This window comes from Hippocampus bargibanti, linkage group LG09 (genome assembly GCF_051943395.1).
Source record: "Hippocampus bargibanti isolate YZ-2025 linkage group LG09, ASM5194339v1, whole genome shotgun sequence".
NCBI classification, from domain to species: Eukaryota; Metazoa; Chordata; class Actinopteri; order Syngnathiformes; family Syngnathidae; genus Hippocampus; species Hippocampus bargibanti.
In genome coordinates, this window is record NC_142742.1 from 11234661 (window position 1) to 11258639 (window position 23979).

General features: G+C 39.5%; 1 protein-coding gene across 3 annotated transcripts in view; it reads left to right on the plus strand.

Moving 5' to 3' along the window:
* Positions 1–335: 335 nt before the first annotated feature.
* Positions 336–23979, plus strand: part of LOC148893656 (gamma-aminobutyric acid receptor subunit rho-1-like) — a 28315-nt gene continuing 4671 nt past the window's right edge. The window contains exons 1-9 of one of the 3 annotated variants that reach the window (XM_089004802.1): positions 336–516; positions 8777–8827; positions 9373–9479; positions 12581–12648; positions 13706–13929; positions 14636–14718; positions 15941–16081; positions 16528–16680; positions 19312–19508. In XM_089004802.1, coding sequence (XP_088860928.1) covers positions 8796–8827; positions 9373–9479; positions 12581–12648; positions 13706–13929; positions 14636–14718; positions 15941–16081; positions 16528–16680; positions 19312–19508 — 1005 coding nt within the window. In that variant the 5' untranslated portion in view covers positions 336–516; positions 8777–8795. Of the gene's footprint in view, positions 517–1852; positions 2347–8776; positions 8828–9372; positions 9480–12580; positions 12649–13705; positions 13930–14635; positions 14719–15940; positions 16082–16527; positions 16681–19311; positions 19509–23979 lie in introns of those variants that run through there. The other 2 variants (XM_089004801.1, XM_089004803.1) reach the window with 2 other exon arrangements.

A 23979-nucleotide genomic window follows, 5' to 3' on the forward strand; every position in this document is an offset into this window, starting at 1 on the left:
CCCCCCACTTGGTCTGTCAGGTATAAAGTGTGTGTCAAGTCTAAAGTTATCATTCATATGTAAATGAAAAAATAGATTTTAAATGATACATGAATATATTTATAGACGAAATCTACGAAGTAGGAAATATCGCATTTGTGACTTTATTAGTCGGTCGTAATGAAATGTACGGGTAGCCTTCAAGTCAAAATCTGAGGTATATATTCCATGTGTTTGGGTCACGTGGCACGCGACACGCAACGCTTCCTCCTGGTAACAATAAAACACATTTTTGCACGTAGTGCAGTACTGTACTTCTACTTTTGTCCCCAACAATCTCATTCACTGTATTGTCCAGCACTGTGTGTAGCACTCTATAGTTTTTCGGCCCCTCAATCTTAGAGTATTCTAAGTACTTGGTCCTCGTTGCATATCACATGTCCGAAACACCGACGCATTTCGATCTCTTGTGAATTAAAAATATATAAACAGTTAATGGCGAGAAGGATGAAGCTGTTTTAATGTCTCCTGGTTTTGGTGAGCATGGATTTCTTGATTCTGCACTATGTACAGTCTTGTTTATAGAACGGTTTTTGCACATCTACATTTGCACAGTATACAGTTGACATTTTTATTTTGTTATTCTTAGAATATCTTGTTTTCTATCCTTTCACCCCCACCCCAACCCCATCCCTCTTCAATTGCTGCTGTGGACTGCAAATTTCCCCATTGCGGGACGAATAAAGGTATTCTGATTCTGATTCTGATTCTGATTCTGATCCATAACGACAACTGGAGGGGGGGGGCTGGAAGAGATGTTGGGCATTGTGTGCGGGGGTCCAGTTCGATTTTCCATGCACTTGTCCTGGCTCTTGCCGTGTGGAAGTCCTTAAAGAGTTTGATATTTCTCTTTATTTGTAAGTTGGTTCGTTGTCAGTGTGAAAGTCCTCATGAGTGGATAGGACAACACCATTTTTTTCCCGTGAGTAAACTAACACATGAGAACATGTAAACTCTGTACTGTACAGCAAGGCTACATAATGTACCATGTTTTGTGTCTTTTCTTCAAAAAACAAAACAAACAAACGCCGTATATATTTAATATTTTTTTCTGTATTTTTTTAAATACTACATCTTAATTTATTACTAAAAACATTACAACTTTATTTCACACCATTCGAATTGTATTCATGTGGATTAATTCCTAGTGCGCTGTTGCTTTGACCTTAAACTTTGTGGAATGAAAATAACCCACTGGCATACAATTATGACATAAATATTCATCCTGCTGCATTATTGTTTTTCTGGCACAATATTTTTTGTTATGGTCCAGCATGGTGATCAAGTGGTGAGCACATATATCTCAGTTCTGAGGTTGTGGGTTTGACGCTGGGCTCCAATCTGTCAAGATTCTGTGTTCTCTCCATCCTTACTAAGTTGAATGGAGACTACTTAATTGTGCTTTGGGGTGAATATGAGTGTGAATAATGGTTTGTCTCTTCTGCTTTCTGATTGTTTGGCCGGTGACTAGTTCAGGGTGTCCCCCATATAATTTCCAAAATCCATTGGGATAGGCTACAGTTCACCCGTGACTCTCATGTGGTCATAAATGGCATAGAAAATCGCTGCATGGATTTTTGTGATGACAGGTTCACAAGGAGTTGCCTTTCACATCCACCTCGGGCCAGCCCTCCACCGCGCCTTCATCCACCTACTCCATGCCAGAGTCTGTGAGACTGCATCTCCAAAGTGTTGACCTTACAAATGAGCACGCTGCATCATTGTGGGAATTGGCGCTTCTGGGCGGTACAAAGTAACTCTCACATTGCACCGCCCAGAGAGCACACATCAGCGAAAGCAGCAGAGAGGCAGGCACATCCGCCGCTCGCTGCAGGGATCAAATCTGCACCATCTGACGCTGAAGGATTTATGGGTTTAGTCAAAATTGCTTTTCCCACTGTGGAGATTAACCACCGGAGGACGTAGGATGTTTTCCACCAGGGCCGTAGAATCAATCTGTGTAGCTTTGCTTTGCTTGTTGCTTTTTTTTATTTCAACGTGGGAGCTCAGACACTGGATGAGGGAATGCCTGAGGAAGTAGTTGGACCCCAGGAGAGGAGCACGTTCTGACTGACAGGAGAAAGAAAGAGAGAGAGAGAGAGAGAGAGAGAGAGAGAGAGAGAGAGAGAGAGAGAGAGAGAGAGAGAGAGAGAGAGAGAGAGGGAAAGAGAGGTCCGTCCTCCGGGGAATGTGAGCCATGCAGGTGGATATTGCGCTTGTGTTCTTCATTTGCGCCTGCCTGTCAGGCGCCACCGGGAAGATGGCTCAGTCGCGGGGTCACAAACTGGAGACCTTTAAACAAAGCAGGTACAACCGGGGGCAAAGCCATGAACGTGCGCGCTTGTTGCTTCAGTGGCAAACGCTTGTGCTGTGTATGCTTGGAAAGGAGTTCGTTCATCAGGTTGGATTGACAGGATGTGTTTCCTGTGTCACCTGCGTGCTATCTCGCGCCTCCCATTTGGGATTTTTTTTCTCTCCATACAACAGATTGGAGAGCAAGGGAGACCTAAATCCCTACATCTATTTATGAACCACTGACGGGTTGTTTTGCCCCACAACTGCTCCAGACAACCTTTCCTTGGTCAGGGTTTAAGTCTTGCTCTCCATTTCTGCAATTAAAACATTTATTACCCATTTATTTCAGTTTACTCAATTTTATTTCGTCAAGTCCTTTCAATCATCTGGATACATATACGTTTTTAAGTGGACAGCTATATACATCAATATGTATTGTATTGTACTTAAAAATGTATCTAAATCCAGATCATTGTGTTGTGTGCAGCCACTTGACGTAACAAATGAAGGCAAATTCAACACAACTTTTTTTATTGTAAAATTTCCTGAAAAATGAACCTATCTATTCGTCCATTTTATTACTGCATATTTGTGTCCTCATTAAGGTTGCAGCGTAGCTGTATTTTATCCCATCTGATTTGGGGCAAAAGGTGGGTTACATCCTGGATGAGTCACCAGCAAATAGCAGGGCATACACTGAGAGTGACTCTGGATTAATTCATTAAAGTACCTCGCAAAAGCATACCAGGGCTGGCAAAATGGAAATTGTGTTTGTTGACCACATACAGTCTTCTGTTCAATTCCTAAATAAATAAATTGCATGTCAGAGGAAGTGTTATAAAAACAACAACAGATGTTCGTAATTTATTATGAGAAGCATTTGTTTGATGATACCATCATTTTTCATTTTCATCAATGTATGATGGCCCTCAGAAGACTAAACTAGAATCCCTCATCCAAATAAACACATACATGAATTGAATTGTTTCCAACTTTAATTATGCATTTGTCAGGTTGACAGGACATTTGTTTTTAAGTGGAGATACTGATGAAAGATTCACTGTCATCATAAATTAGCAACTTCATAAAAAATAATTGTGAGTCTAATCATAAATTAAAATACTTGCTATCAATGTTAAATTGGACTCCTTTGATGGCTAAAGCAAGAAGAAAAATCAGCATTTGCAAACACAAGTTCCCATCATTCCACTTTTACAATTTGCTTCTCATCCATTACGGTGTTGGGTTTCTGTTTGATGATGATAACACCTGCATAAATGCCAAGTTTATCGACAGCATCACCATCATATCATATAATCCTACTGCCTTTAGATACACTATCATTTGTCCAGATGTTGTTTTAGAGATCAGTGGAGACATTAAACAGCTAAGCATCATCAGCCGGAATGAACGAGCCTCAGGTCATTCGGGCTGCCAGTGTGCACCATTTTGTCGCTAATCATCTCACCGCTGATTTGTGGTTGTCAAGTAGAACGAGGAGCACAGTCATGGACGCAAACGTGATTGAAAGCGATAATCCCTGTGGGCGCCTGTGTTGTTTTCTTCTCAAATCTGGAGAGTTATTTTCTGTGGTTTAGTCAAGTGCTTAATCTTTACTTCCTAGTTCTTTTTTTTACATCAAATAGAAAATTGTGGAAATGTAATCAATTACCACCTTTTTTTGTCATCATTGTCATTGTTAAAGGACAACCAACGTCACTTTTTTGTTTTTTAACTGAAATCAGAAAAACGTTTTATACCATCTAAAATACCCAAAACACACAGTCTGATATTTTTAGTCAAATGCAAAACACCAATAAAAATGACTTAAAGTGTCTAAAAACTACTTCAATTTGAAACCGGAAGTGGCCAGTTTCAGAAGGTCCCGCCCCCTTCTTCGTGGTGTCACCCCAAGACGTCTTGCCTTGCTGGAGAATCAAAACAATGGCTTCAGATTCAGAGAATAGGCTTTCTTGTTACACATCCAGTTATGAATATGATTCAAATAGTTCTGAAGAGGAAAGCATACATATTTGTACTCAATTAAAAAAATTATTTGTGCCATTTTGAGGCAACATCGAGGGGAAATCTCTCACCAAAAAAAGAGGCACAAAATGGCGACCTCCTGTGGCCACCTCCGTTTCTACAGGCTGACAAATTCCTTATATGGCGCTTGGACGCCCTCTTCTGGCCTTCTGGCGGCTTTTGGGTGTAACCCGAGGTCCCCAGACCAAACAAGTACAGCAAAATACATTGACGTGATGTAAGGACCGCTAGAATGTGTCTTTTTTACGGTTAGGGGCGGTCCTTTAATGACGTCACGTACGGACTCGTCAGCAACTCAAAAACAAGACTTCCTGAATATTCAGCGCGAGTCTTAAAATATAAAATATAGCTATATGCGGTGGAATCTTTGTAAAATACGCTCAGTAGAAGTCATTTGAAGCCATGTTACAAATTATGGACACAACTTGTCCGGAGACGTCGGTTGTCCTTTAACCCTAACAGGAATGATTTAAATGTCTTTATGACTAGGACAACTATTTTTATGTTGCTGCTGATTTTAAAAAAAGACACATAAAACCCATTACATCTTTTTTCTTTTGCGCATTATGTTTTTGCAATATTTTCTCTTCTTACCGATAAAACTGAACTACAAACGTGCAGTACAGATTCTACCATGCATTGTAATTTATAGCTATGGTTTTTCAGAAAAAAATGTCATCTGTTGCATAATGTGTACCTAACCCTTAATTCATATAGATAACTTAATATCTTACATATACTTTTTTGTTTCTGATTCGCTCTAGCGACCCCTTGAAGGGAAAAGCCGAAAGGGAAAAAAGAAGACGTATTTGTTTCCAATTTATTATTATATTATTATTATTATTATTATTATTATTATTATTATTATTATTATTATTATTAGTAGTAGTAGTAGTAGTAGTAGTAGTAGTAGTAGTAGTATTGTTATTGTTATTATTGTTGTTGTTATTAGTAGTAGTATTGTTATTGTTATTATTAGTAATAGTCGTAGTAGTAGTACAGTAGTAGTAATAGTAGTAGTAGTAGCAATAGTGGCAGTACAAGCAGGAGTAGAAGTAGTAGTGCAGTAGTAGTAGTAGTAGTAGTAGTAGTAGTAGTAGTAGTAGTAGTAGTCACAATAGTAGCAGTACATGCACGAGTAGTAATAGTAGTAGTTGTAATAGTAGTAGTTGTAATAGTAGTAGTAATAGTAGTAGTAGTAGTAGTGCAGTAGTAGTAGGAGTAGTGGCTTTAGTAGGAGGAGGAGGACTGCTACTATGAAAATAAAGTGTGCCTTAAAAAGAACCGAGAAGGATTTGGAATCAGTGCAAAATATTTATCTGGAAAACGTTGCTTGAATCTGGGATTAAAAAACAACAAATCAATATTTGTTTTTAAGTTTTTAGTGGTGAATGCAATACGGTTAAAAAATATAGGTAACATAAGATTACATTAAAGGTGCATGCACAACAGACGAACACTACGATGTTTACAGTATTGACAGTATTTGACATATTTTAGTGAGCATCCAGGGCAGAAATATGTGTAATGCATCTTTTCTGATCATCTGAGCACCAGTTTCCTTCAATGTCATGTCATGGTACCCGCTTCTAAGGTTATATACTGTACTGAATACACAAACTCTCCATGCTGAGTAGCATCTTTCATTTCTCGTCACATAATCCCCCCACGTTGCTGCTGTGTGTTATGGGTGTGTTTAATATTACAAAGGCTAATTGTCCATGATATTCACTTGTGCGATTCAAATTGACTGTTGTGGTGGAATTTAGTTCGGGTCCGATTGGGGCTCCCCCGTAACTGAAGCACACAGGGGAAAGTGCTGCGACGTAAAACGGAGTGCAGACAGCCAGTCGGTTGTGTTCTGATGATAGTCCGAAAGGGGATTGAAGCATCATTTCTGCTAAGAGGATTAGGAACCAGCTGTTGGATGCAAGCAGACGACTGGCACCCATTGGCCATCAGTGCAGCCAGCGCCCACGATTTGCCCTTATTCCCCCCACCCCTCCTCCGTCCCTTCTCCTTTTCTTTCTTTCCTCTGCTTCTGTGCTGTCGTCTTTATGTTCGTCTGTGCTTGTCAGAGGGATTTGTCTCTGTCTGTCACAACATGTTCGACTCCATTAATCCATTTTGGAGAGGTTGGAATTCATCTTTTCTCTCTTGCTCTCGTGCCGCATGTGGCCTGACGAAAGACGGCTAAGCCTTGAACGAACGTACACTGACGGCACACCCCTGAAAGAGTCACGTCATAGAAGAGACGCCTTGACTCAACTTGGACGCCATGAGGAGAAAATGGCCTCTTGGCCGATGTGTGATTGATGCGAGGATTGAAGTGTGTGTGATGTAATCGCACAAACACACTCAAACACGCGCACACACACACACATAAACTCACACACACGCGCACACACACCCGCATGGTTTTCCAACATGGTGGGGACGAGATGTGCGAGGGATTTATCCCGTGGGAACCCAATTTCAAACACGAAAAAATATATATCTATGAAACTCCTAAAAAATGTATTTTAGGACCCACTATTTTTTGAGTCCGTGCTCACTCAAAAATCCCCTTCAAATGGCATATTATTTGTTTGATTTTTTCCAGATTTTTGCTTACCTCATGGAGACTTTGCAAATCATGTCAGACCAAAACCACCAGCAAGTGCCGATTTTTTTCGACAGACAATATTTAGAGCTTATGGTCTGCAGTTGTGTTTTGAAGGGGCCATGAGTTTATATTTTTTGACCATTCTAAATTTTGCATGTATAAATGTTATAAATATTTTGTTCATATGCACAACTGAGTCGACGCCCCTTCCCAACATTCCCATTTTCTGACACGATATACTGAGTAATCAAGCAGCAGATGTAGGTCTGCCAGGTTCTGTCACAACCAAAAGTTTTTGACCACAATTATTTGACTTTTCAATGTATTCTTCACACACACACATGCACAAACAGACACACGCACACACGCAAAAGCTCAAGACAGTGGAAAATATGTGCTCTCATGCATTGTTTATCGTCCATACATTCAGTGGATATAAAAGTCGACACACCTTGTTGACATAAAAATAATTGTCTAAGGTCAACTACCGGTATTTGAAAAACATTTTTCATCACCAATGTTACTGGTGAACGAGCCATTTAAAAAAATACTTTGCTCTTTTCGAGAGGCCTAATAAATACGACTGAAATATTGCGGTTGCGCAAGTGTGCACAGCCTTGTAACTAGGACGTAGCTCTGTTTAGAATTAAACAGCCGTATTCAAGCTCATGTTAAATTAAGGTCAACACACACCTCCCACCATTTAAAATACCTCTGATTAACAACTGCTCTTGTGAGCTGTTCCTGACATTTAATATGTTTCGCATCATCACATTAAAGGTTTTGTGCTCACAAAGGGACCTGTTTTCGAGCCCTGCCCAAATCTCGCACAAAGCGCGGTCTAAATACGTGCAGGGTTTTCTTTCTTATATATATTTATATAAAAGCTTGGCCAAAACAAACATGCGGATCAAATCTCTAAAGATGGAGGACACTGATTTGCTGTGGCGACCCCTTGAAGGGAAAAGCCGAAAGGAAAAGAAGATGTATATATATATATATATATATATATATATATATATATATATATATATATATATATATATATATATATATATATATATATATATATATATATATATATATATATATATATATATATATATATATATAGATATAGATATATATAGCCACATATTGACCGAGAAATCGGTCATCTCTCCCTTATCGATATTTTTTCCGACTCCCAAGAATATCAATATTATATATATATATATATATATATTATATATATATATATATATATATATATATATATATATATATATATATATATATATATATCCAACAGATATATATATAGTCTTATATATATATATATATATATATAGGTTTGCTGTTGAGGGAGAGATGACCGATTTCTCGGTCAATATGTGGCTCCATTTATTCCTTGAAAAGGCAGTGCTTTAGATTGACATGCAGTCTTAGACGTAGTGGAAGCAGAAATAAACTCACTGAAGGTGAGCGACTGAAGCCTGCAAAGTATATTCACAACGGACTGCAAATAAAACTCCACGGGTTGGTCAGGGCAATCACACATCACCGCTGAGATATGTGCACAGTATTCCATCCCAATCGTTTATGTCTGTGTGCGAACCGGCCTCCACATCCAAATTCTTTGATACACCCGACTAGCCCCACCACGGAAATATTTTAAAAGAAAACAATCTTTATATTTGTTCGTATTATGGAAATTCATATTGACAATATTCATTGAGATTCTTTTGACTGTGAAACGGATTTGCTGGCCGCAACCACTCTAAAATGTCTATACTTTATGTCAATGATCAGGTCCCGAAGGGAAACAAGAATGGATGGAGGTTCAGGTCACAAATCCGGAAGGTGAGTTTTTATTATTTGTGTATTTTTTTGGGGGGGGAGTGAGCATAGTATTTTATTTTCCAGACATTTTTTAAGACTATTAATTAATTATAAACACTAGAATGCGATTAATTACCGCATTCTATTGATTGTGTAAAGTTAATCAGTGACTTGTCAAAATCAAAAGCCCTGCAGGTGTGCTTAGAGGAACAGCATGATAGTATAAATTCTTACCAGATGACATAACATTATTCTATTCTATATTGTTATATTGTGTTCTGTGGTCTTTATTTTACAGTAAAATTGGGAAATGTTAAGCATGATACAAAGCTACAGCCCCGAATAATGATCGATGAGATTGTGATGGCTCGGATAAAGGCCAAGATGAGCTGGTGCTCATTCAGAAGTTCATAGCATTTTGAGATGATCCCATCAAATTAAAAGTAATAACAAGAACGTAACAAGAATCTTTTCATTTATTCCCTTCCCAAGTGAATCAAGGAAATGTAGTCAAATGGTCCATGTCGCCTTCATTTGTTTGGTTGTTTGTTTTGTTTATTTCCCAGTCCAATCTTCAAAAGAAGCCCTGACATGACAAAATCTCTAATGACTAAATCGGAGCAACTTCTCAGAATCGATGACCACGACTTCACGATGAGGCCAGCGTTTGGAGGTCAGCCAAGATTTTGTTTTCTATGTTTGGGTTATGCAAATATATATACAGTGATATCTTGGCTTACGAACTTAATCGGTTCCCAGAAAGTGTGTGTAAGGTGTAAAGTGTCTATTCCAAACATTAATTTGGAAACCATTAAAATGAGAATAATCTGATCCCACGTCCCCATATAACATAATTTTCTACTAAATGGGCCTTAAAACTACACAAAATATACCTTATTTTATGTATAATAAATGTTTTATTGTATTGTAATTAAAGAAATAAACAGTACTGTATAAAAAAGTTGTTTTATTTCCCTTTGTGATGGTCGTTGATGGTTTGATGGAATGGAGTCGGAGGAGGTGGGAGGGAGAGTCACATTCCATGAGGACTGTAGGAAGGAGGGTTAGCCTATCTTTCACAGGCTTATGCCCAGGAACGGATTTCTCTTCCTGTGTCATGAAAGTCCGGTTAGGAATCTTTTCTCAAGTCTCATCAGCATTAAACACTTGATGAGGAACGTAGCCTTCTTCTTCCACCAGAAATGATCCCTTGTAAGATTCGGCAGCTTTATCCTCAGAACTGGCTGCCTCACTATGACAGTGACACTGTGAATCCCTGTACGACGCTTGAAGTCCTCGAACCATCCGTGGCTAGCCTTAAAATAATCAATAGATGACGAAAACTATATATATATACAGTAAAGTCTCGTTATATCGATATTCAAGGGAGTCCGAAAAAATATCGATATAACCGGGACTATCGATATATCCGATCCTGCGCCGAACTGCATTAAACAAAAGCCGCCAAAAGAGGGCAGCCAAGCGCCATATAAGAAACGGAGCTGGCCATTAGCTCCCTTTTTTTTGGGGTGAGAGATGTTCCCCCAATGTTGCCTCAAAATGGCACATATAATTCTTTAATGATTGTAAACATGTATGCTTTAATCTTCAGAACTACAGTGTATTTGAAACATATTCATAACTGGATGTGTAACAAGAAAGCATATTATCCGAATCTGAAGCCATTGTTTGGATTCACAAGCAATGTAAGACGTCTTGGTGTGAAGTCATTTTTATTTGCATTTGAATAAAAAGTGACATCGGCTGTCCTTTAATACACAGTATGGAATGTTAATAAAATAATAAAATCATTGCGCTTCAGCAGACAAAACAAGAAACATTGTTGCAAAAAACGATTGCATTCATATACAGTACAGTGGGCATGTACATAACACAACAGGGAAACTGCAACGCTTACATCTTCCTGTATTATGTATACAATTTAATAAAGTCATCAATCTTCTTCTGCTTCCCATTTTTACCTTTTAACACAAACACTTCAATCTCGTCTGCTACACACGAGCGAGCGTCTGAAAATGAAAATGGCTCTGCTACACGGGTGCTGGGCACGTAACCAAGTCACCTGACCAAGTCGACCAATGGCGCGACTGATGGCGTGACACGTAACCAAGACACGTGACCAAGTTGACCAATGGCGCGACCGATGGCGTGTCACGTGACAAAGTCACACGGCCAAGTCGACCAATAGCGCGACCGATGGCGGCTCATGTGACCAAGTCGACCAATGGCGCGACCGATGGCGGCTCACGTAACAAGACACGTGACCAAGTTGACCAATGGCGCGACGGATATATCGATATAAACAACAAAAATGGCCGGCGGGGGATGAAAAGGAGCACCGTAATAACCGGATTATCGTAATAACCGGGTATCGTACTAAACGGTACTAATTATACATAAAAAGACTAGAAATGTGCAAGGGAAATGAAAATAGTATCGTAATAAGCGGTACTATCGATATAACCGATATCGATATAACGAGACTTTACTGTATATATATATATATATATATATATATATATATATATATATATATATATATATATATATATATATATATATATATATATATATATATATAATTTCTCTCATATAGTGATACCTTGGTTTACGAACGCTTTAGCTAACAAACTTTTTTTTTAAGACCGTGTTTCTGCACTTGTTCTGGCGAAATTGTTCTGAAAGTTGAGGTCTCGGTCTTTGGCTATCAAAGCAAGTTGTGCTATGACAGTCATATCTGAGCTCATTTATCTATTGTGTGTCTTCTCCTACTCACTCGCTATGGTTCAAGGGGGATAGGGATTTGTGAATTGTGGGCTGAACAGTAAAATATATTGTACAGTATATCCCGAAGAAGGAAAAAAAACACATGTAAATCACTCTGAAGAACAAGGGGGATAAAATATTCTAAAAAAACAGGAACTCCAGTGGATTTACATGAGAGAAGAGATGTGCCTTCAAAATTTAGTTTGTAGCAGACATGCATATTTGACAATGATGTCCCTGATCCACCGGTGAAAAGGACACTTTGCTCCTTTCCTTTTTCATCTAGAACGGCTTCATACAACAAAGAGGGTGCAGAAAGTGTTTAGGATTGAATGACTGTCTGTGTCATTGTGTTGTCATATTATTTATTTTGTTCTTTTGACTTTGAAATGGCGCCATGAGAGTGGCTGCCTTTCCAGCAGCTCCTGTATTTTGTTTTTCTACTTCTTTTTTTCCTTACCTCTCCATTTTATCATTTTGCTGCTGTGAAATGTAAAATTCTTCAATGTGAAACTATTAAAGGCTAATCTAATCTAATCTAATCTAATCCTTTCCCCTTATAATACATTCCAAACAGAAGAGATACATTTCTAATGCTTATCTTGAACTGTATGTAATAAACAGAAGCTTTAATTTCATTGAAACCGTGACTCACAACACAGGAGTTTTCACCAAACAAATATTTTTCTGCAGCACACTTTAACTGCCCTTTCTATGACCGTACAAGCACATCCTTGATTTCATCCTGCCGCTGCATCAACTTTGATCCTTTATTGCTACCTAATTGTGTTCCCGCACTTATCGCCCGATGATGCTGTGGAGTCGCAAAGCAGAAAAAGGTCATATGGACTCTAGAATCTCAGTCAGATTTATTTGCAGGGTTGAATATGCTGACACTAAATTAGTTTTTATGAGTGACTTTTGAGTTTAAGCATTTGAGGTGAATTTAGCACCACTTTGTCACTATCATGTTTTTCTGTATTTCAGGGCCTCCCATTCCAGTCGGAGTAGATGTTCAAGTTGAAAGTTTGGACACCATCTCTGAAGTGGATATGGTAAACAAGTCAACATAGCATTCCTCAGTCCACCTATTTAGCCATGTATTTTCCTCCACTTATCCAGTCATAGTCATGGGTCATAGGGTAGCAGCTTTAGCAATACATGTATGTCTGTTTCGGCGAACTTCATGCCGAGGTTGTAGAACCTGAATCCATCCACCATGATAATGATATGTTTATACAGTGATACCTCGTTTTACGAACACTTTAGTTAATGAACCTTTTGCCTTACGGACATTAAATTCGCGAGAATATAATCTTGGCATACGAACTAGTTTTCAGGAAACGCACGGAGCGCCACAATGGCTGGCGGACTAGTTTTCGGCGAAACCACAAACCAAACCACAGGGCCGAACAGTGCCATCGTGGTTTCCAGACTACTTTCTCTGAGTGCATACATGGTTTGTTAGCAAGGGTACATTTGCTGTTATGGGACTGAAAAAGACCCCACTATAGGCTAGTGTTCAGCCGAAGAGGACACAAAACAAAATTACGGTCGAGCAGAAGAAGATCATCAAGAAACACGAACGAGGTGTGCGTTTGTGTGCCAGTATGCTAAGTCAACCATTGCTATGTGTGGCTAAAGGTGTTCCTGTGTTGTCGAAGCAATGGTATCAGGCAATAGAAGAGGTTGAAAAACTTCTGTTGATTTGGATTAACAAAAAGCAGCTAGCAGGCTACAGTGTGTGAGGGTATTATCACTGAGAAAGCACGGAATCTTCACTCGGATATCATCAAGAGGCAACTACATCAACGATCATCACAAAGGTAAATAAAACGACTTTATTATTACAGTATAAATACATGTTATTTATTTAATTCCAATACAATAGCACATTTATTATACGTAAAATAAGGTATATTTTGTGTAGTTTTACGGCTTATTTAGTCGAAAATGATGGTTTATGGGGATCTGGAAATGGATTATTCTCATTTTTAATTATTTCCTGTGTGAAATTAATGTTTGGAAGACACACTTTTCGCCTTACACACACTTTCTGGGAACAAATTAAGTTTGTAAGCTGGGGTATCACTGTATATGTATTTCTTGTAGGACTTCACCATGACATTATATCTGCGTCACTACTGGAAAGATGAGAGACTGTCCTTCCCCAGCACTAACAACCAGAGCATGACATTTGACAGTCGCCTGGTGAAGAAGATTTGGGTCCCGGACATGTTCTTTGTGCACTCTAAGCGCTCTTTCATCCATGACACCACCACCGACAATGTCATGCTGAGAGTTTATCCTGATGGCAACGTCCTCTACAGCCTCAGGTAAACACAGCAGATGGGAAACATTTCATTTTTTTGGTCTGAGTTGCAGTTTGCATGACACCATCCTGAAGCTTATTGCCTACCTTGTTTGGAAAAACCTGTCGGGATGAGGCAGTGTATTTTTCGGTGGTCTCATCAACGAGATAAGCATTGAAGTTATTATTATTATTATTATTATTATTATTATTATTATTATTATTATTTTGTAAACGTTTGTTCTAAAAGGTTAGGGACGATAGTACATTTATTTTTACCTTTCATGGAACAGTTCTATCTGTCATGTTTGCAATTTTCCTAGACAAATTCTTTGAATTATTCATGGTCCGTTGTGTGAAAGTGAAAGAATGATCAGCCAAAGAAAAGCTGTTCTCAGAGACGCAGTGGGTATAAAACTGAATTGTAGATGCAGACTATAGAATTTAAACAGAACAGTAATAACCGTAATCACAGTACAATGCAAATGTGATATTGAGTTGAATTCATCTCAGGACAATATGAAAAGATTCATGAAACATTCAGTGAAGGAATAATAACCACCATTGTGCTCTTGTTGGAAGGCAACTCATCTTACAACAAAGACCACCGCAAGATCGCAGTTTACAATCTATTATGTGTGTGCGTGTGCGTGCGTGTCTTCGTGTGCTTTCTGCGTGTGCATGCGTGCGTGCGTGCGTGTGCATGTCTGCATTTGTGTCTTGTAAATTAGGGTCACGGTCACCGCCATGTGCAACATGGACCTCAGCCGCTTCCCTCTGGATACCCAAACATGCTCTTTGGAGATAGAAAGCTGTGAGTAGATTCATCACCAAATCTTTCATATCTTGAAAGAAAAAAGAAAAAACAACAACACCAACCAAACCCTTTTTACTTGTGTTCTGCTGCATCTGATACGATCAAGATGCAGTGCACGATAGATAGCTTGACCTAAATGTATAAAGGTTTTTGCTGTTTTAAACTCAGCTAACTCAGTGTGGCCCATTTGGACAAATTTAATGACTTTCGATAACATTCAACATGAGTCTATAAGAATAAAATACACTTTACAACAATCTTTATGTGTAATATTTTGGAGGTCAGCAAAGAGAACATGCAATGAACTCGTTACAGTACAGTGGGTGTGGCACAATAAGTCACACTAAGCGCTTCCTGATTTTCATGTCAGTCTTTTACTACACTTAGCAGTTAGTGTTGGGCTATTGCGCTTTCCAATGTCGATACAAATTCATTTTACAATTAAAAACAGAAATGGATTGTACTCGATTTAGAGATGTTTTATTTTCATCTGATTCATTCAGTTATCAACCCAACAAACTATAGATTTGCTGTGACAATGACCTGAAATAAATGCCTGATATACTGTCCAATGTTCGAAATGGTAATGATTGGAGTTATAGATTTATGGCTCAAAGTGGTTCAAAGTTGGTTTTGTATTGGATTGGATTAGCCTTTATTAGTCTCGCAGTGGAGAAATTTACATTTCACAGCAGAAAGGCTATGAAAGGAAAGGAAGAAGTAGAAAAAACTAAATTCAAGTTGCTGTAAAGGCAGCCAATCTCGCGGCACCATCTTGAAGTCAAAACAACTAAAAACAACTAAATACCAAATAATGTGACACAACACAAAATATACATACGGTTATTCAATCCTAAGCACGTTCTGCACATTTGTTGTTGTATGAAGCAGTTCGAGATGAAAGAGGAGAGGATGAAAGCCTTCTTTTCATCAGTGGATCAGGGATGTCATGTTGGAATGTGCAGATCTGCTTCAAGCTAAATGTTGAAAGTATACACGAAGCTGTAGCATCCACTGACGAAAAGATATTGTTGCATCTCCTGTCCCATGTAAATCCGTTTCAATTCCAATCCGCGACAGTTCCACATATGCATCGCCGCTTTGCGCTGACGCTCCTTTCTTCTCATTGCGGGCTTGAACCACTTTGAACCACTGTGTTCAAGTTCAGGACGGGGGGAGCAGCTATTGTCATGGGTTGGTCTGTTACCCGGTCTCACAGATGCGTACACGGACGATGACTTGATGCTTTACTGGAAGAAAGGCAACGAATCCCTGAACACAGACGACAGAATATCCCTGTCCCAGTTCCTCATCCAGAAATTTCACACCACCACCAAGCTGGCTTTCTATAGCAGCACAGGTAATCTCCTCCTTCCAGATGCCGACCAGCGTCCACATGAGAGTTCCAATTCTACTCGTTTAGGTTTCAGAGGCTATCCCACACGATGGATCAGTGTGGGCGAAATTCTTTGGGCAAATTCCAACTCGATGTAAATTGTGCTCCTTGCACTAAACCGGGCTAGTATTTAAATTTCACACTGACAACGAATGCATCAAATGACTTCGAACAACTTGTGCGGCGCTTTGAAGGCCCTGCAGCGCTTTTCCGAGCGCCCATCCCATCGCTGCTCACAAGAGCCTCTGAAGTGTTAAAAGGATTTTGCGCGCTATCTTCCCTCGCCAGAAATAGCATGAACCTTTTCCTTGAAGTGGTTTCACGTCCAATCAACTGCTGGTACACATCACTGTGCGTGTTTGTGTGCATGTGTGTGTGTGTGTGTGTGTATATTTGTTTGTTTTTCCTAGGCTGGTACAACCGCTTGTACATCCACTTCACCCTGCGGCGCCACATTTTCTTCTTCCTGCTGCAGACCTATTTTCCCGCGACACTCATGGTCATGTTGTCTTGGGTGTCCTTCTGGATCGACCGCAGGGCCGTACCCGCCAGAGTCCCGTTAGGTAACCCCTTCCCCGGCCGGCACCTGTGCACCCACTTTCAGTCAGCTCCAGGGATCAACCGGTCCCAGTTTTGTGTAAGACAGTTTTGAGTTAGGCAGCTTTAATGTTCACAAAGAAAGGCTTTCAAAGAAACCCTCTCCTACGGGTGTCCTCTAGGCCTTTGATTTGTAGCCCACCCCCAAAAAATATCTCCTGAAAAACGGTGCTGCTCATTCAGAATTAATTAACACAATTAACAGTGTACTGTAATAGAAACTGCAAAAGCAATTAGAAACTGAATTCCACAGAAATCTGCAGGTGATGCTTTTTATTAAAGGAAAATAAGAATGAGAAAAAAATGTATGCATGAGACCATTGGGCTGGTTAATACAGTTCATCAAAGTATATCATCGTGCTGGTACCAAAACAAATATGCCCCTGAAATCCAATTAACCACATGTGATGAGATCCATTCAGGGACATGACATCCTGAGGAAAAATTGCAATGCTATTACTTAGCTTCAACTCAATTCCTGAAACATACTCCATTGTCAAGCTAAAAAAAAAGAATAATAACTGCGGTGAAGCAAAAGTTATTATACAGGCAACATGATTAAATGTTGCCTTTGCAAAATCTGAAAATGGCTTATTTCCACTAGAACAAATACTTCACAAGTAGTCTACCGCTTTGAAAAATACTCTCCAAATATCCTCATATTGACTGACAATAAAATACAGTTGCATAATAGGCCTACATGTTCATCAGAATACAATGGAGAGGAGTTTTGTGTTCCTTAAAAAGCATATTTCATAATTTTGTTTGTCATAATAGCATCATGCAGCAAAGTAGCAAAATTGCTCTGAAATATACAGTAGAGGGAGAGCATGGTGTACCTCGATAATGATTCAATTGATCTTCTTTGGACAGCAAAATAGTTGAGACTGACTCAGTTTTTGGTTGCAGCCCAGTTGTCTACTCCATTTTGACTTGGTTTTGACTATATATTCTACAATATATTAACTCATTCACTGCCAGACATGTGCAAAACAGTGTCCACACCAGTGGCAGGGTTTTTGTCATTGTCACTCGAATTCCAGGACCCACAGAATATTTAGTTTTAGGATTACATAAACATTCAATACAGTGTTGGAAACCTTAGACTCTCTTCGTCTGTGTAAGGTCTCGTACAGGAGTGGTCAATCGATGAAAAGGTTTCTTTAGCCGTCATCTGTACTTCTTTGAAGGTGTCGGACGTTTCGCTTCTTATCCAAGAAACTTCGTCAGCAAACTAAAGTCTTACTGGTAGTTTAGGCCCTATATATATCCCTACTGTCCAGACGTGGCGGTGCCAGACTCTGCTATGATAGGTCCCTGCAGTCAGGTTGGGGGGAGCAGAGGACTACTCCCTGCAGCTCCACTGATTGTTCCTATTGTTCTGACTAACGACTGGCCTGATTGCTGTTGCCTTTCCAGCAGCTCCTGTGTTTTGCTTTTCTACTTTCATTTCTTTCATAACTTTGCTGCTGTGAAATGTTGAAATTTCTCCACTGCGAGACTAATAAAGGCAAATCCAATCCAATCCACTTTCACCTTAGACTCTCTTCTTCCATTAGAAAATATGAGTTAATTCCAAAATTCTATGGGTATGGAGTTATATGAGCTTGAAATGAGGGCGGCTGTCCAAAATACAGTACAATACATACATATTGGTTTATATAGCGGTTTAACAACAGCTGAAGTTGGAACAAAGCGCTAATATGGAAAAAAGGGAAATGCTGCCCCCTTGTGGAAAAAAAATCATGAGGTGATGGCCAACGCTTTATCGGCACTCAAGCATGAAAAAACAAAACCCAAAAAAATTCGGGAATGGCGCTCTTCATCATATTTTCAATTCCCGAATAAATTTGTGAATGGCAGTGAATGAGTTCAGCAACTTTAATCTTCATTTCATTTTTAAGGGTGGGCTGATCCAGTGTTAATGTGGTTTAAATTCCCAGCCCCCTCTTTTTTTTACATAATTTCGACCAATTTTGACCTTCGGGTTTTTTGACTTTAGACCACACACTATTATTTTTAATGAGATGGTGAAATCGAAATGATCTGAATTGCTGTTTCCATGGCACCGACTTACGAAGAAATGGGGGAGGAAGTTCCGAATGGCGCTTTCGTCATGTCGTTTTTCACGTGCTAGTTTAGGCTCAATCAATAGCATCTGCCAAGACGTGCACTCCATGTTATCTCAATTACTTCAAGACATGATCAGTCAAGAATGAAATTGTTCACATTCATTCACGTTGGTCTCAATGCCGTTTAATCAAGTTAGCAAAGTAGGCAATTAATTTGCGTCGTGAATTTAGGACCAAAAAACAACAACACATTCCTAATTTTGAATGCAGGTTTTTCCTGCTACAGCCTCACAAATAAAAAGCTGTTTATTTCCCATTGTGACACTAAAGCCGGAGGCCCACCACCGAGGACAGCTGCAGGCAGACTGTGTCCTCCATGTTAACTTGCTCTCTGACCTTGCAGTGAAGCACACAAACACGCAAATAATCGCATCTCACGCCGTTTAGTATTGCGATGTATTGTAATTTCTGATTTCACATGGGCTTGTCACCAGCTGACATGTTATATTTTGTTTCTCTTGGCAGGGATCACCACTGTGCTCACCATGTCCACCATCATCACCGGAGTAAACGCCTCCATGCCGCGGGTTTCCTATATCAAGGCGGTGGACATTTATCTGTGGGTCAGCTTTGTTTTTGTATTCCTGTCGGTGATAGAGTACGCCGCCGTCAACTACCTATCCACCGTGCAGGAAAGGAAAGAGAGGAAGCTTAGGGAGAGAGTAAGTGTTGCTGTTTTTTTTTGCCGTTTAAATTGTTAATGGAGCGTGTGACCTGGGACGTGTTGAAAAATGTGCTTTCATTTTGTCTCTTGCGGTGATTATTGGCTGCACTGCACTTGAGCAAACAAATGACCTGAGGAAAATGAGAACATTTGTTTTGAAGGCCTCCACGAGTGTACCCAAGTGAACAGTGTACCCAAGGGGGGAGTTATTCAAGCCAATAAGAACTAAATTGTTTCACATTCAGATCAGCTTTTTCCCTTCTGCAGAACACATATTGTTAGAAAACTGAATGCACGTTGCCTGGAGGAAGATTTGCTTTTCTACGATGTGCAAAAGACCGAAACAAAGAAGAGAAAATGTAAATGGATAACGAATGGTTGGATGACGCAAATTCAAATCTCCAGTCCTATTTTCCATCTTAAACGGCCTCATAGACCGGTGAAAATTCAAACTAAAACCCATATTACATGCCAAATACTTGGCACAGGGAAGAAAGATTACTATAATGTCATGTGTACATTTTCCTCCAGGGGAAATATATTAAAATAATCCACTCCTCACTCAGTCACCATCTTAAAGTCTTTTTTTAGCTGTGCTTTTTTTCAAGCAACGTTGACATGTATTGCATCATGCACGTGTATCATGATATATCAGCAAATTAAATGAAAATACAGTGCAATAAAACTTCTCTCTTTGATAACCTGATGAATGTGGAGTGAGGATTGCTTCGGATGACAAAATCTTGTCATCATTGTGATAATCAATGCAAAAAACTCAATTTCACCATGACCCGAACAAAGTCAGGCACCAGAAATTAAAAAAAAGATGGGTCACCCCAGTAGAAGCTGGGGTGATGCACGACTTCTTCTCAAGGGGGAAATGGAGTCAGTGGCTACTGACAGTAGTTGTGGCTCAACATTACTTCACATATATGATGGCTGCACCTGCAATCGAATCCTACACCTCTGCACTGCGAGGCAGACGTGTTAAGCAGTCGAGCACCACGCCTTTGAATATGAACTATTTCTCCGAAATTAGATTGAAAATAAATGCACCACTTAAATTAAAACGACCACCATCATAGATTAATGATCACAAAGCAAGAAATTAATTTAACGAAGGTGAAGCACGGGCCACCCTCTGAGGTGGGGGTGGGGGGCAGTTTCAAACTAATTCACCTTGTTCCTGTTTCCTTATTTAATTGAATGTATTAACTTTTATTGACTTTCTTTCATGATTTGAAATAAAGCATTAATAGTATTAATTCTCCATTGTGAGACTAAAAAGGTTTTCTTATCTTATCTTGTAATTACAGTACGTATATTAATGGTGAATCTCACCCGTTTTTTTTCACGGCCCCTCGAGTCCATGGCATCCTTAGTATCTGAGTAGGAAGTAATTTTATTTTGTTTTTTTAAAGTTTCGCTCATTCAACAGCACTTCACCTTGCGGCGCCACATTTTCTTCTTCCTGCTGCAGACCTATTTTCCCGCGACACTCATGGTCATGTTGTCTTGGGTGTCCTTCTGGATCGACCGCAGGGCCGTACCCGCCAGAGTCCCGTTAGGTAACCCCTTCCCCGGCCGGCACCTGTGCACCCACTTTCAGTCAGCTCCAGGGATCAACCGTTCCCAGTTTTGTGTAAGACAGTTTTGAGTTAGGCAGCTTTAATGTTCACAAAGGAAGGCTTTCAAAGAAACCCTCTCCTACGGGTGTCCTCTAGGCCTTTGATTTGTATCCCACCCCCAAAAAATATCTCCTGAAAAACGGTGCTGCTCATTCAGAATTAATTAACACAATTAACACAATTAACAGTGTACTGTAATAGAAACTGCAAAAGCAATTAGAAACTGAATTCCACAGAAATCTGCAGGTGATGCTTTTTATTAAAGGAAAATAAGAATGAGAAAAAAATGTATGCATGAGACCATTGGGCTGGTTAATACAGTTCATCAAAGTATATCATCGTGCTGGTACCAAAACAAATATGCCCCTGAAATCCAATTAACCACATGTGATGAGATCCATTCAGGGACATGACATCCTGAGGAAAAATTGCAATGCTATTACTTAGCTTCAACTCAATTCCTGAAACATACTCCATTGTCAAGCTAAAAAAAAGAATAATAACTGCGGTGAAGCAAAAGTTATTATACAGGCAACATGATTAAATGTTGCCTTTGCAAAATCTGAAAATGGCTTATTTCCACTAGAACAAATACTTCACAAGTAGTCTACCGCTTTGAAAAATACTCTCCAAGTATCCTCATATTGACTGACAATAAAATACAGTTGCATAATAGGCCTACATGTTCATCAGAATACAATGGAGAGGGGTTTTGTGTTCCTTAAAAAGCATATTTCATAATTTTGTTTGTCATAATAGCATCATGCAGCAAAGTAGCAAAATTGCTCTGAAATATACAGTAGAGGGAGAGCATGGTGTACCTCGATAATGATTCAATTGATCTTCTTTGGACAGCAAAATAGTTGAGACTGACTCAGTTTTTGGTTGCAGCCCAGTTGTCTACTCCATTTTGACTTGGTTTTGACTATATATTCTACAATATATTAACTCATTCACTGCCAGACATGTGCAAAACAGTGTCCACACCAGTGGCAGGGTTTTTGTCATTGTCACTCGAATTCCAGGACCCACAGAATATTTAGTTTTAGGATTACATAAACATTCAATACAGTGTTGGAAACCTTAGACTCTCTTCGTCTGTGTAAGGTCTCGTACAGGAGTGGTCAATTGATGAAAAGGTTTCTTTAGCCGTCATCTGTACTTCTTTGAAGGTGTCGGACGTTTCGCTTCTTATCCAAGAAACTTCGTCAGCAAACTAAAGTCTTACTGGTAGTTTAGGCCCTATATATATCCCTACTGTCCAGACGTGGCGGTGCCAGACTCTGCTATGATAGGTCCCTGCAGTCAGGTTGGGGGGAGCAGAGGACTACTCCCTGCAGCTCCACTGATTGTTCCTATTGTTCTGACTAACGACTGGCCTGATTGCTGTTGCCTTTCCAGCAGCTCCTGTGTTTTGCTTTTCTACTTTCATTTCTTTCATAACTTTGCTGCTGTGAAATGTTGAAATTTCTCCACTGCGAGACTAATAAAGGCAAATCCAATCCAATCCACTTTCACCTTAGACTCTCTTCTTCCATTAGAAAATATGAGTTAATTCCAAAATTCTATGGGTATGGAGTTATATGAGCTTGAAATGAGGGCGGCTGTCCAAAATACAGTACAATACATACATATTGGTTTATATAGCGGTTTAACAACAGCTGAAGTTGGAACAAAGCGCTAATATGGAAAAAAGGGAAATGCTGCCCCCTTGTGGAAAAAAAAATCATGAGGTGATGGCCAACGCTTTATCGGCACTCAAGCATGAAAAAACAAAACCCAAAAAAATTCGGGAATGGCGCTCTTCATCATATTTTCAATTCCCGAATAAATTTGGGGGGGGGGGGGGGGGGGGGGGGGGGGGGGGGGGGGGGGGGGGGGGGGGGGGGGGGGGGGGGGGGGGGGGGGGGGGGGGGGGGGGGGGGGGGGGGGGGGGGGGGGGGGGGGGGGGGGGGGGGGGGGGGGGGGGGGGGGGGGGGGGGGGGGGGGGGGGGGGGGGGGGGGGGGGGGGGGGGGGGGTTTTTTTTTTTTTTTTTTTTTTTTTTTTTTTTTTTTTTTTTTTTTTTTTTTTTTTTTTTTTTTTTTTTTTTTTTTTTTTTTTTTTTTTTTTTTTTTTTTTTTTTTTTTTTTTTTTTTTTTTTTTTTTTTTTTTTTTTTTTTTTTTTTTTTTTTTTTTTTTTTTTTTTTTTTTTTTTTTTTTTTTTTTTTTTTTTTTTTTTTTTTTTTTTTTTTTTTTTTTTTTTTTTTTTTTTTTTTTTTTTTTTTTTTTTTTTTTTTTTTTTTTTTGTGGCCCCTCGAGTCCATGGCATCATAATGCGCACCCTCAATGAATTTTCAAACTTTTTCCATGTGTAAGGCGCACCGGACTTGAAGGCACCTTCAATGAATGAAAACAGTTTTCCACATGAAAAGATTTCCAAATATAAGGCACACCACATTATAAGGCGCTACAGTAGGGGCTTCGGTGAAGCACGATTTCATCTACGGTGGGGGAAATGGAGTCGGTGGCTGGTGACAGTCATTGCGAGACGTGTTGCAGCTCAATATTACTTCATATATAAGGTGCAACTGCATATAAAGCACAGGGTCGTCTTTTGAAGAAAATGAAGGCTTTTGGGTGCGCCTTATACACTGGAAAATACGGTAATTGTTAAATTACAATTCATATAATTTTACAAGTTATTTACAAGTTACAAGTCATATAAATCAGGCAATAAGCGATGCAAATTAGATTCTAAAGTAGCACATGTGAGTCAGAATAATATATGATGTTAATTTGCTGTGACTGTTTTCTAAATTGCATCAGTGTAAGCCTCTCTCAAGGCCACGGCCAATCAATGC